The 15,000-nt window shown below is 38.5% G+C and overlaps 1 protein-coding gene across 1 annotated transcript in view; it reads right to left on the bottom strand.

The window, feature by feature from the left end:
• LOC137980583 (Golgi apparatus protein 1-like) overlaps positions 1-15,000 on the bottom strand; it is a 54,688-nt gene that overhangs the window by 37,031 nt on the left and 2,657 nt on the right. The window contains exons 4-9 of the mRNA XM_068828066.1: positions 12,540-12,569; positions 12,225-12,314; positions 9,688-9,897; positions 7,543-7,788; positions 2,356-2,406; positions 1,028-1,163 (exon numbers count right to left, since the gene is read on the bottom strand). Of these exons, the coding sequence (XP_068684167.1) occupies positions 1,028-1,163; positions 2,356-2,406; positions 7,543-7,788; positions 9,688-9,897; positions 12,225-12,314; positions 12,540-12,569 (763 nt within the window). The remainder of the gene's footprint in view (positions 1-1,027; positions 1,164-2,355; positions 2,407-7,542; positions 7,789-9,687; positions 9,898-12,224; positions 12,315-12,539; positions 12,570-15,000) is intronic.

Genomic DNA, 15,000 nt, shown 5'->3' with positions numbered 1-15,000 from the left:
CATTTATCACATTATGTCGTATACAGTGGCACACATATAGCGAATGTTGTTGCATGTTGGAGTATACATGTACAGTGGCAAACTGCATATTGTCCTGCCTATGAAGACAAGGATAAAATACAATCATGTAAAAGGTACAAGAGATGTCACCCTTTCTTTGGTGTCAGTGGTACATGGATAAGACTTGGCACTGACCGAAGTCCAGAGTGGATGTGAACTAAAGAGAACCAGTGATTGTTTTGAATACTCGTAAATGGTTTAAGCCCAGGAGTCACATTGTTATTTTAAGTGAAGTACCATTATCCAGGTGAGTGTAGATTACATTGACTGATGTTTGAACAACCTGAGTGGAAGTCATCTTTCAACTCTGACACCCACCTTGTCGAATCATCAGCCGAGGCAATGTCATCAATAAAACAGTCCTTCTCAGGACTACAATCAACCAGATGATCATACTTCACTTAATTATGTTTTGAATTCCCTTTCACCATGCAAAATTTCCAGGCCAGGTAAATTCGAGAAAGACAGTGACAAATGGAAAGAACGCCTACCGTTTCTTTGATAAAAATTAATGGTACATGTATGTGCCTGAATAGTGCTAATCTTCACCACAATGTTTTAACCAAAACCATTTAATGGGACATAGCTTTTCAGTGAGTGATTAAAAAGTCTTTGCTAAAAGTGTTTTTTCCATTTAAGAAGAACCAAACTATCATTGTGCATCACAAGCAATAATTATTACAAAGGATTTTTAAAGAAAACGACAAAACTTTTGAAATTACAAGACATGTTCGATAGAAACATCTGTCATCTTCAGTTGATTAATGTACAAAGCGTTAAGTTGAATTTCTAAGTTGGAAAAAGTGCTAATTACTGTATGCCAGTAACAACGGAATGTACATAAAACATGACAATGTGAGAATTAAAAGGATAGTTTTAGATTTACGTGATGCAGTTGTTGATTAAGGGAAGGTTGTTCTCTTTGAACATGAAAAGCTTCAATTACTTAATTATGCACTTCAATTACCCTCTTGCACTGCTCTCTCCAGGCAAATAAGAATATTAGCTAGGGTTCCATGTTTTGTCTTCCCCTTTTCACATTGATATTCTTCTTTGTATTGTTGATAAAACTTGAAGCAGTTCTTCATTAATGGATAGTTGGCCTTGCAAACAAAATGTTGAGTTAGTTAAATATTCTTCTGTAGTCTCCAATGAGTGGCCCCAACCTCAATAAATTATTTTTAATTTAACAAATGTCAACTTTCCACACCATGGGCGTTTTTCACATGGCAGCCATTTTGCGTCCTGAGGGACTGAAAACTTTTGTTTTGCACCCCATGAACTCACTTCCAAACACATCAACAGGAGGTTTGGAGTACGAACTTGATTGCCTTTGACCAGCATGGCCGTTGGATTATGAAAGTCCATAAAACATATTATTAGTATTGTTATCACTTCAAAGAGGTAACACAAATGGCCTTAAATTACAATGACATGAAAATTTGATTTTCGTTTCACTTTTCAAAAAGTTTAGCAGAGTTTGTGACCTCAGGGATAGACAGTCTAAGCTGCCAGCTCAGCAATCAGACAAACAACTTCTGGTTTTGTTGAGTTTCATGGCACATTAGAAATGAAGTGAAATAATATTACAAAAACATGTTAACTAAATAATTATTTGCAATAGCTAAAGAAATTTACCCCAGTACACAAAAAATTAAAAGAACTTTTTCATGATTTGGGGCACTTTAAGAATTTTGATTATGCTGTTCATGTCTGTTGCCATTAGTTTTCAAGATTTCAAATCTTTCAGGGCCCTCATTACACTGTAGGATTGAAACACCACTTTTATCTACATGTACTTCTAGAAATAATTTATAACAGTAAATTTGAGAAGCTACGCAAGGGGAGAAAAGGGCATTACTAGACCACAAAACTGCGAAACAGTGAAACAAAATACCAAAACACAATGTATGACTCCACCATACATTGAAAACTAACCAACAAAGAATGGATTTTGAGATTAAATAACGTTTTAGGCCTAAAATCCAACCTTTGTTGGTTAGTATTCAATGTACGGTAGGGTCATACCTGGTGTTTCCGTGTTTCATTTCGCTATTTCGCTGATTTGCCATTTCATGGTTTAGTAGTGCCCAGAGGAAAACGGTACTAGGCTTCACTCTTGGGACAAAGGTAAACAAAAACCTGCAAATACCCAGTCATTACTGCTATTCTTGTATTGGCAACTGTGTGTGTCAGCCCTTAAACCTCATAATTATTTTGATGGTTGCAAATATGCACATGAACAATTAATTCCTCCCTTTCCCCCTTCATATCAAGCAAGACATCTACATGTACCTTTGGGTCTTTGGCTTCCACTTTTTGCCTCTCTCTCAACTTTTCTCGACACTACAAGATGAAAAGCCAACACTCACTGCTGATCATAAGTACAATAAAAGTATTGTAAGTTATGATTATGGTTAGCTGCTCCAAGCAAATTTAAAGAAATACGAAAAATAACAACACTACTTCTATCACATGACCAGAAGGTGGGAGATCCCATGAGATAGCATGGCGGCACTTGCTCAAGTCATTGCACGGTTTGCGCTTCGCATGATCAGACGTTTTACTTTGTACAACAAACTAAAACTGAAAAATCTTCTTTCTGGAGCAACAAACGTAGCCAGTTCTTCAAGTCTCCAGGTTTTTTGTGTTCACATGGTTGACACACATTTACGCTTTAGACCATAACACAGTTAGGGTTTTCTAGTATGGATGACTTCGACAATATGACCGCAGAATTGAGTGCCACGCCTACATGCAGGCCTAGGCAGCTCGACAAGTTCCTATTTCTGATAAAAAGATGCAGCAAATGAATGGCAATATTACCAGGCAGCTTTATAGCTGGGACAATCACAGCTCCAAACCTGACTGCCACGACCCACCTGATAGAGGAGAATCTGCGACTCAGGATAAGGCAACAAAAGCCTCGCAGGGAGGCAATAAGGACCTCAACCTGAAGGGAAAAACAGGCCCTGTTATCGAGGGTGAGCTGGCCGAGCTAATGAATGCTCTTCTCAAGGATAAAATGAGCGTTGACATGCTCAAAACAAAGCTAGATCAATATTTGCCCCCCAAAAATGTCGAGGGCCTGCACACACCCAAGGTAGATCCACTGATTTGGGACCAAATATCCGTGTCCGTGCGAAGGCAGGATGGTGGCTCCCAAAAGAACCAAAGCACGCTTATGGGTTGTACGATTACCATGCAAAGCAGCAGATATAGTTATGAAGAAATATGCAGAGGATTGTGAATTGCTGGCATTGGTCACTGATGCTATCGCTCTGGCCATACAATGCCATCACAAAGCAAGCCACGCAAGGCAGCTTGCAAAGAAAAAGAGTTGCACAAGGACTATGGTTCTGTCTGTAGCATGGTCGTGGGAACGTCCGAATTTCTTTTCAGGTGATTTGTCTAAGCTCACCAAGGACATCACCAATACAAACAACCTGACGAAGAAAATGCGCCCCTCCAAGTCGACTGGTCATGGAGGCATGTACAGACCTCACTCACACTGCATGCATGGATCCTTCACTTGCCAGGAAGACAACAGATTTAATCCCTACCAGTACCAGGGCTCCAAAAATTCGCATTTTTTAGGCCGCGGCCAGTATCCAAAGTTCAAGGTACGTGAAAAGCTCGTCATGTCATCATGTAGCGGTGTTTTTCAAAAAACAGGCTTGCTAAGGAAACCAGTTTTCAAGCTGGTAGACTATGCAACCTTTTAGCACAGTGGGAAGGCCTCACTTTCGATCTAAAATAGAGTTTATAGGCGATATTAAGCCTCAACAAAGTTCTCATAAACCAAGTACATTCAATGCTAAAGAATGAGCTTCTGTTCAAGCTGAAATCGATAAGCTTATCATTAAAGGTGTCATAGAACCGTCGTCTCCGGAAAAGGGCGATTTTGTATGTACTATCTTATTGCACCCCAAAAAGGATGGCAGTCATTCTACTATCCTAAACCTGAAACAGTTTAATGAACTTGTAGAGTATCACAGTAGCTTCGGTGGACCTGAAAGACGCCTATTACACGGTCCCCATTGACTCCTCCAACCAAAAGTTCTGTTTTGAAGGCGAGTACAGTGTATTTTTCAGTACACTTGTCTTCCAGTGGTCTGGCCAGTGTGCTCGTAGTTCTGGGTACATCGATGATTCCTTCATATCTTCAAGGTGACACATTTCAGGAGCGCCAACCACGATGACACCACAACAACGTTTATGCATTTAAAGTTCTTTGTACACCCTCATAAATCGGTATTAATTTGCCATCTCAAGAGACTGACATTTCTCGGCTTTGATTTGCACAAATGACAGTTGCACCCACAGAAACCAAAATAAATTTTTTTTTTCGCAAGTTGCAACTTGCTTCTCCAGCAAACCACCCCTACCACACGACAGGTAGCTGAGTTTATTGGCATTTTGATTTTCACCTTCCCAGGGGCAGAATATGGCCCATTACATTACTGGCATTTGGAGTGCGACAAGTACAGCACCGTAGTTGCCAAAAGGGTTTTTTTTTTTTCACACTGGCATTGACAGAACTTCGGTGGTGGCTTGCACATGCCACGCGATAAAAAGCCCAACATTTCTCAAAGTAACCCTAGCATAATTATTATACAATCCGATGCTTCAAAGTTGGGTTGGAGGGCTGTATGTGGTGAAAGAAAGACAGGAGGTCGGTGGACACGACAGAGGCCCAGTCCCACATCAACATACTTGAGCTACTTGCGGCGTTCTTTGCTTTGAAATGTTTCTGCAAGAATGTGTAGAACATAGTGTATAACAATACAATACAATACATACAATGTACTTAATTGACCGTTCCCCATAGGGGCTTTTCAGGGCCAATGAAACACGACGATACAACGAAACAGAACAACAACAACTGTTAAGAATCCCAACCGGCCGTGAAATGATTTACATATCCAAACAGTCTCAGAAGAGCTCGTTTCGCAAAATACAGATTTTTGAATTTGCATATTCTGCAATTGCGCTGTTTTATTCTTTGCTTAGGTTTAAAAATCATCACTGCATCGAGTTGTATATACGAAAAGGGTCAAAGAATCGGAAGAGATTGGTCACACATCGTTACAGTCTTCCAAGAGCTCGTTTCGCAAAATACAGATTTTCGAATTTGCATATTTGCTGTTTTATTCCTTGATTAGGTTATGGCACGGAGGAATCTGACTGTTGTGATACTTGATATGTTCATTTCAGTACATGTTTCTTCATTTCCTTTTGGTTTCGTTTCGCAAAATACAGTAAGCCCTTTATTCAGGAATGAGAATTTTTATTGTCAACTGGAATTAATCTGTACTCTTTTGGACATAAAGAAAGAGTTGATTTGTTTGTTTGTTTTCCTCTAAAATGCAAGCGAACAAGTGCTTTTTTAATCCGTTTGCCCACCTGGTTTTCATTGTGCCTCGACAGTGACAAGGAAATCTTGCCCTTATGTTCTAAACACGTATTCGCAATGAGTTTTCGTAAAATTAGGGGGAAATCTCACCAGTTTGTGTTTTCAGAAGTTTGTTTAAAGCACCCAAATGTTATTATTTTAAGTGCTGGAGCAGATCGTGTTTGAAGTTCGTCGTTTCTTGGTTGCATTGCCGTAGTTTGCTGATTCTTCTATCAAGCCAACCTGGCATGTTTCAATGAAATACATCAAAATGTGAACGATCTTGTTTTCAGAGATAAAGTGGAATAAAGTACATCAGTAAAACTCTTCTTTGACCTTGAACCGACAAAGTTGTTTTTATGGCTTCTTATTTTAGCAAGATTCCTATTCGCTGGCTATTGACAGTTGACTCTGAAATGGCTTCTTTTCCTTTTCCATTCGCTCGCTGAGGGTGTGCCTGTTTTCTTTTAAAACTCATTTGGTTCAAGAAAAATTATTGCCAAACTGGTGAATTACAAAGTGAATTTCACTGGAAAAACTGATGTCGCACTCATCGCTTCCTGATTCATGTGATATCGGTTTTTAGCACAAAATTTACCGTGGAATTCACTAGTTAGGCAATGAATTTTTCCCTAGAAGAAAGGAAAGAAAATGATTTAATTATTAAAGCAGCAACCGGAAACATCGAAACGCGGACAATTTGAAACCTTTTATTTTTACAAACCCTAAAGGAAGTACAATTAAATAAATAACCAGGGAGCTCCGCTTTTAGGCTTGGCTAAATCTATATAATTATTAGTGAGAGACAGGTGGATCACCTTGCCCCATTGTTAAATGATGTGCTGAACTTTCTGTTTACCCTTTACAAGAAAGGTCTTACTTACATGTATACTCTACATTGAACACAGTCTGCTCGGCAATAATTATCCGCAGTTACTAGATTTATGAAAGGTGTTTTTGAAACTCATCTACCTACTATATACATTGTAATCGTATCTGGGATGTATCAACTGTGTTCAAACCCTTAAGTACTATCCTAATGGCACATTATCACTCAAAGATTTAACTTACAAAGTTCTTATGCTGCTGCTGTTAGTTTCATGTCAACAAGGCCAATCTATTCACCAGCTTGATCTTCAGCATGCGAAGATGGAAGAAGATCTATGCTCCTTCAACGTCTCGCAACATACCAAAACTAGCAGGTCTGGGCCGCCACATACTAGGATAGAAATAGCTAGATACCCCCCAGATCCGACTACCTGCCTGTTTTCACACTTAAGGGAATATATCCACCATAATACATGTAGGAAACTCAGGGGAAGTGAAACTACGTTATTAATCACCTATGCCCAGCCTTAAAAACCTGTATCTGGGGACACCATTTCAAGATGGACTAAAGCCACTCTTAAAATGTGTGGCATCGACACTACAATGTTCTCTGCACACAGCACCAGGGCAGCCTCTGCATCAAAAGCAGGGGTGAAGGCAGTCCCTATCCACAAGATTATGGCCAAGGCTGGTTGGCATTTGGCACAAACATTTTACTGAGTCAACATAACTATAGGCCAGAAATAGAAGAGGCCAGCATTGCCTCCCTCTGCGCTCCTCAGCAGCAATGTATAATAATCAGCTATTTTTGCAATTGTTATTTAATTAAAGTAGGCCAGGTATGAATACAGCTTGTCGTTATTGATGGCTCTACCCACCTTATGCTGTCTGAAAGGGCAAATCAGGGCTTTAAAGTCTCATGGGATCTCCCTCCTTCTGGTCATGTGATAGAATTGGATAATTAAACAAGACTTACCTGTAAGTTGAAATTTGATTGGGATTCTATCACATGACAGCAGAAGGCAAGGAAATCACATGCCCGCCGCTTCTTGGCTTCCCCGCCCTTTGTCAGCACCTGCTGCTGTGTGTATTATGCTTGACACTACCATTCGATGTCTTTAAAAAATGACTCGTGCAAGCACCGTGCTCTCTCATGTGATCTCCTTGCCTTCTGCTGTCATGTGATAGAATCTCAATCAGACTTCAACTTAGAGGTAAGTCTCGTTTAATTATCCAATTATATAATAATTTCTTTTTACCTCATCACTCATTGTCTCTTCCTTCTTGTGTTTTTTCAAACATTTGTACACTCTACCCTCACCAGATGGTATCTTTTCACAAAACCTTTCTCTGTCATCTATACAAGCATAGTATAATGGTCTATCGAGGTGGAAGTCATCAGACGACAACTCTGCAAGTCGGAATATCTGCTTCTGGCAATCTGGTGCAAGGTCTTCTTGATGTTCCTCAAGACATTCAAGCACATCATTTTGAGAATGGATTTCCTGCAAATAAACAAAATCACACTCTCTTTAGGAGGATAAAAGTAATCAATACAAGGTTAAAATCAAGACAATTCCTGTCAGACGTTGCTTGGCTCAGGGGCAGTTCCCACAACATGCATGTCAAGAATGTATGTGCAACTAGCAGTAATCATAGATGATTAAAGAGTGCATTCGAATATGGTAGGTTTGGTATGTTAAAATGTGATTCTGTTTGGGAGAAACCAGGCTTAATGAAATTTCAATGCATTTCAACGCAGTTTGAATGCATTACAATGCATTCTAACGTTTGCCAATGATTCATAATGCAATTACGTTTCCCATCGATCGTTGGCAATTTTGTTCATTAAAATGATAATTGTTTCACAATGATTTTCCAACGCTTTTCAACGCATTGGCAACATCCACTAAAATCAGGATTATGGAAAGTGTTATAGTGTCTTAGCTGGAAAGTAATAAATCAATCGGAGACTTGTATCACATATCCTTTGTCTTTTCATTTTGGGAGAACTTTCAAACAAGGTACGATACAAACACAATTACGTCACAGAAAAGCATAATGTAACACTCAAATTCAGTTCACTCCTTCTTCACCCTCTTTTGCTGAGCAAAATGGAACAAATTACTACACAAAAATCTGAATTGGTTTTCAATTTCTTGGAGCAAATTAAACAAAATTATTTAATGCCTTGCTGTGAAAAACAGCTCAAGGTTTTCCCAAATAGGGTCACAAATAGCAATGGCTATGATGTCATTCATGTTTGCCCTTGCTGCATTCTGTGGGGGGCACAATTGGAGTCTCAAGATCGACTGGTCGTCCCAAAAAATCTCAATTCAGTCTGCATTAGAACTGCGTTCTGTCGAACACAATGAAGGCTCATCATCCAATGAGTGTAGCATATTTCCAAATTTACCTATAAGGTCTGGCACTAACACATGGAGGGGTTAGTTTCTAAGAAACTGCAGTGCTGCGTCAGGGAGTAGTGAAACACATAAACCACGGCAAGAAAATGAATGGTTCCAGCAATGGTTTCATTCACAAAAATTCAAGAAAATTTTTTCGTACAATTACCACAGTTTTCCTACCACTTGAACTTCGGAAATTCTGATTGGCTCTCAAAAATAGAAATGATTGAGGCATATACCTGATAATTTTATACAGTACTTGCGTGATGTATTACACTTTTCAATAATCTTTTGTGCAATCTGTGAGCTGACATCTCCAGCAATAGCCCTTCCTCAGAGCAAAGTGCTAATGCTCAAAACACTAGCTCACAAAAATTATTAATCTCTCTTATGGTGCTTAAATTAATAACACAAAATTTTCCTGAATTACCAATAAAAAGGTCTGTCATTGAGAAGCAAAAAAAAATAAAACAAATTTACTGTCACAAAAATTATCAAGTTCCCACATAACACAAAAAAATATATATTGTCAGAAACGGTATTTCCAACCCCTTATTTTGGAATTAATTTATCATGATGGCTTGGTAAGAATAATAATGTATTTTACCAACTTGTTCAGTGCAGGGGTTTCAATAAAATTTGAAGTTACATGTACATGTAGTGGCTGGTTCGAGTAGATTAAGCGACAGTTACCATTGTCAAAATGAACTTTTATCTAAGGTTGGAAGGATCTGTCTTTAATTATCTCAGTTTATTTTTTGTGCGTTAATTTCCACAAAAATTTCCTGAATGTGCCCGTTCAGCTTAAGTAGGATGAAATCCACTAGTCCTACAGGAATACCCACTTGCTCCTAGTTAGTGAGCAAGCTTTTCTCTGTTTAAGAGAAAATTGCATTACCAGTCACTAATTATCCCTCTTATTTGCTGCATTCAATATGCAAGAGTTATTTCTGAGCCTCTTGAGCGTCTCAGGGAATAAAGAGCAAGTAAATGTACCTCGTCAATTTCCTCCGTTTGTATTCGACCACATTTGCGCTGGTTTATATCTGCAGAACAATCCTCCAAGAACCTTTCAATTAAGCGGTAATCGCTGAAAAATATGGCTTGCATTTTGGTCATCATGTGTTTACAGGAGGGCGTGGTTAAATTCTGCCGATGCTCTAAAAGACAGGGAATAATCTTCCCCTGCTGTTTACACTCGGGTAACTACAAAAGAAAAACAATGAAAGAAAGAGAAACCATCACTTATTTATTAATTTCTTATTTTCTCAAAAGAATAATTATCACATTTCTGATTGGTCAATGGGCCTTAATCACACGGCGGCCATGTTGAATCCCGAGGGATTGAGAACTTTGCTTTGCCCCACCACAACTCGTCCCAAATATTTTAACCCAATGTTTGGGGTACAAAATCTATAATAATTATTGTCTGTGGCCAATATGGCCAATGTGTGAGTAAGGCCCAAATAGCTTAGAGAGTGCAATAAGGAATGGAAACACAAAAATTTTGTTGAGCATAATAATAGAATTATATAAAAAATGTAAGAACTTGATAATGCATTTCATGATTTATGGTCCCAAAGATCTCAAATTGCACTTGCCTACGGTTTGTGCAATTTTGAGAACTTTCAAAGCATCTACTGTAATCACTTGAGCCCATAAATCACGAGATGCATATTTAAATTAAATACTTCTAGTGATCGACGGAGCTTTGACAGCCCATACATTTTGATCGATAAATCAATGGGCATAACAGTTTCAAAGAAATTGATAATTTAAGTACATATTCGTGGGGAGGGATAAGACTTTATTTTTGTGCAATTTAGAAATCTGAAAGGGTACTGCAGCAGTAATTAAGAGGCAATAGATCGAATAATATTAATTCTTGAATATTAATTAGCTGGACCCCCAAAATTTTGCAATGCAAATTTTTCAAAAAGGGGTCCAGAGGACCCCCAAATTTGAAAACCTGGATACGTCTCTGAAACCCTGATGAAACACTCACACCCGTTTTTGAAATAGAACATCAAAGTTACATGTATGGTTAACTGACACACGTCAAAACAAGGTATCTGCTGACCAGTATCACCTGACCATACTGCAAGCTCACGTTTAGACGGTTTAAACGGTTTCCAAAGGTTTTCGTATGGAAAAATTCATTCCATATAAGTTTTGGGGGCACGAAGTGCAAAATATCCTGTCTAACTAGTTTCTGTGTGAATACATGGCAGAGGGCTAAATAATTAAATATTCAAGTTGAAATCAACAACACGGGCACAAAGCCACCGATCGATGATATTGTGGAACTTACAACGCTGGGTAAACACTTTTTTTTCAAAATTACGCAAAATAATTCAATGAAGACACTTACATGCCTTGCCAGAGTTTCAGACGAACGCAAAAAATGATGGAAACCAACAGTAAGATAAAATAAAGGCCGTATAAAATTAGACAGGAAGAAATGTGTGAAAAATTAATCACGCGAAAACTCCATTGTTTTCTCCACTAGAGAGTCTCGAAAATTGTCTCGAAAATTTCTCGAAAGCCCTCGAACATCTCGAAACTAGACTCGAGCCTCAATCCTCGAAGTTTTCGAGAATCGAGGATTGAGAATCGAGTTTTGCGGATCGAGGTTCGAGGGACAGTCATCTTACATTTGCACGGTACTGTACGTCAGAGTAAATGCAGTAGTTTATCCTTACCTATACTTGAAGAACAACATTTGGGAGACATTTTGTGACGTTATCATTGTCTGTATTCCGAGACATGAGTGATGTTGAAGTTGGCCGCACAACAAGGAGGCACTTTTTGGTGCTTATTAAAATCTGAGTGCATCTAATTATTACGGACCTCAAGCAAGGGCGACAATGACAGCTACGAGAACATTGTCTAAAACTATTATTTCCTGTTACTGAAAATAATTAAATGCGATTACTCCAAGTCGCTCGGCTTGGAAAGTGTGAGCACACATTCCAAGAATAAAACTGGTGAGAACGGTGTGGATATTTGGAAAGAAAGTTGAAAATTCATCATCAGGTACATTGTACTCTCGTCTTCCACACAACCTCAAATTGGATCATTTTGCATCATTGTCAAGATGAGAAAGTGTGTTCCCATAGCGGCCATTGTCGTAGTCCCTTGCTTAATTAATTAAGGTCCCTATCACTGGCATTTCTGGACATCACATATCTGGCCAAGTTAATTTTCAAGTGCAGAAATTACTACTGACTCAGCACCAAATGCAAAGGAATCCGTGCTGAGTCTCGCTCAATAGGCCATTTCCGAGTTCATGTCTGCCTCCTCTTCAAAGAGAGTCTACAGTTGTAAGTGCGAAGTTTTTGTGATGGCAATTAGTTCTACTTTACATATGAATGAAACTTAATTTTCATAACAAAACCTTTGCACTTAGACTCGCCTTGAAGAGGAGGTAAACATGAACTCGGAAATGGCCTATTCATTGTCTGTGTTTTGAAAAAAATATGGCAATCGACAGAAATAATCAAAAAACATTATAGGATGACAATATCACTTACTAGTTTTAAATCAGCAACACAAAACCTTTCTTCAACTGATTTTTCAAACTTTGCATCTTTTGAAAACGTCCTTTTGTATTCCCACAACATCTGAAAAATAAAACATTTCTCTCAGAACGCATTTCGGGTATTTTGAACATCAAATTGCAGGTCCAAGAAATAAACAGATCATAACTTCTTAAAATGTAGTGAATTCAATGAAAACAGCCAGACAATTTTACTCATCAATGGGGGAACACCTCAGGGGAGAAAGAGTTTAATTAAAATTCAAGCCAAGGTAAAATAAAACACTTTTTTTTCAATTTTTCAACTTACATGGTGGCACTCCTCAGTCAAGTCATCTTCCTGCAACAAGTGAGAATGTGAAAAGTCTTGTTATTGATTATTCACTTACATGTACACTGTCACGTCTGAAGGGAAACAAACATTCAATTTCTTTGTTTTTGAGTTTGCGTTCCAAAAGTTTAGTTCACATGACAGCTTGTCAAGTTTTCGTCCAATCACAGAGGAAATAAACGCAATTTTACTGTCGTGCAAGTAAAATGTAGTCAATGGTTGTGACAATATTATATCTGTAACCCTTTCACGGCGGCTCTGTTTTCATTGTAGCGTTTGTGCTGTCTAGTTGCCAAGAAAATACCAAGGATTTACTGTATTCTTGCTTTGAACTTCACGGCTTTGTCGTCGCTAGCAGGCTAGTGAGATCCACGGCATTGGCGCTTTGTTCAAAGCTCTATTCGAGGCTAAGAGTTGACATATGTAACACTAAGTTCTCTCGTAGTACAGCTCTTCTGACTAGCTATGCCAGCAGACATTTGTCTAGCTATAAAAGCATATGAAAACTACAGTAGAACCCTGGTAATTCGAACTCGGATAACTCGAACTCCCCCCTAACTCGAACTGAGTCTCATTTCCCTTGGATTTGACCCAACTTTTCTATCATTTTTACTCAGTTAACTCTAACTCGGGTAACTCGAAAACCCCGCTAACTCGAACTAAATTTCATTTCCCTTGATCAAAATGTACCTCGATAAGTCGAATTTCTGGTTCTTATAACTCACCACGGATGCCCATTGAGATATCCCATTTGCTTTTCTTATCATGTGATAGAATTCTAACATTAGAACAAAGACTGCAGCAATTTGATTTAAATAGTGCAACGAACAGATCAAGTATGACAATTATTAATTTTACCGATCATAAGTTTAATTTGTACTGTATTGTTTACGGAAGTGCTGAAATTAAAAGCAATAAACTATTAATTATTAACCTGGAAAATTGAATATTTTAATCGAACCCGATAAGTCGAAACCCCGCTAACTCGAACAGTTTTTCATTTCCCTTAGGGTTACAGGGGTTCTACTGTATTTAGAAATCACTTAACATGTTCAGACTGTTGTTCAGCGCATTTAGCACTCAATATATTAGTGTGGTTTACAACTTGCTTTTTTTCCCTCCCTCCCTCCCTTTGGAGTCGAGGTTGGGGCTTCGTTGACTGTCGATAAACTCGGAACACTCCTATGTGGTGCGGTTAAGTCTGCGCAGTGACTTCCCCCAAGCTTGTTGGCTGCGTTGCGTTTTGAATATCGCCTGCTAACCTATACTCTTGTCCGATCGAGCACATGCTGTTAAAATGTTATCACACCTGGATCCCCAAGGTACAGAATGAATATGCAAACTGAATTTCAAAGCACCAACGCAACAAAACACACTGTCATGAAAGCCTTTTATGTTCGTCTTACTACGCCGTGACAGCTGAGAACAAAGAATATTGACTACCTTTCATCATGCGTAATTCTTCCATCTTTACATTTAATAATTTGTAAGTTTTACGCTTTCATGATGAACAAGGCATAAAAGGGGGAAATCTTAAAAAAAACTGTGTGGATTATGCGTAACTTAAGTCGCCACCAGTGCAGTCCGACAGGAGATATATGACTTAGAATCAAGGGCGCTTCAAATTTTGCATCCTTTCCTAATACACGTAGAAATGTTTACGGGATAGTTGTTGAAAAGCTCCAACCTTGAACTAAACCTTATCAATGACTCAAATATTATACCTGCGAAGAACCGTAACTGTATACCCGAAGTTTGTTAAGCAACTCCTTGTCGCCTGTTAATTACGATCATTTTTGATTCAAAATATTAAGGGGTTTAAGGGGTATTCAAGGAGGGGGCTACCTGGAGGGGTAAGGGGGGATAGATCTGTAACACAAGCATACATGTAAGCATAAGAAAATGGAAACGATTCCTTTTTCTTATTCTTATGTTTATGCTTGTGTTACTCCCCGTTTACACAGCTTATGCTTATGCTAATGCCACAGTGTAAACCAGGCTTAAGACAAGATATTTCCCAAACACGTGTAAATTTCTTGATAGAATTTCTGCTGATCTTTATACCATCAGCATTGAACAGATCTCGAACAATTTTTAGAAATCTTGACGTTCGCTGGAAAAAGAAAAACGAGAAATGCATTTACTAAAGGGACTTTATTATAATCAAATGTGCCTACCATTGCAGATTGTAAATACGGCAAATATGCATATTAATTATTGATGCAATCAATCAATCCGCAAGAATATGCAGATTTCTTTGATAGCATCTGCCTTAACTAAAAGCAAAAGCAAAAGCCATACTGCATCCTCTCTTAAAAGCAGTGTAAATCAACCAGAACAAATCTAAGTGAAACCTTTCAGTTACCGTAGACAAGGTTTTACCTCAGTCAAACTGGAGATTGAATCTGCGGTTTCACCTTGTCAGAACCATGGCAAATGC

The sequence above is a fragment of the Montipora foliosa genome, chromosome 1, assembly GCF_036669935.1.
Source record: "Montipora foliosa isolate CH-2021 chromosome 1, ASM3666993v2, whole genome shotgun sequence".
Classification (NCBI taxonomy): domain Eukaryota; kingdom Metazoa; phylum Cnidaria; class Anthozoa; order Scleractinia; family Acroporidae; genus Montipora; species Montipora foliosa.
The sequence above is the reverse complement of the archived record's forward strand: the minus strand, read 5'-3'. Positions and strand labels throughout refer to the sequence as shown.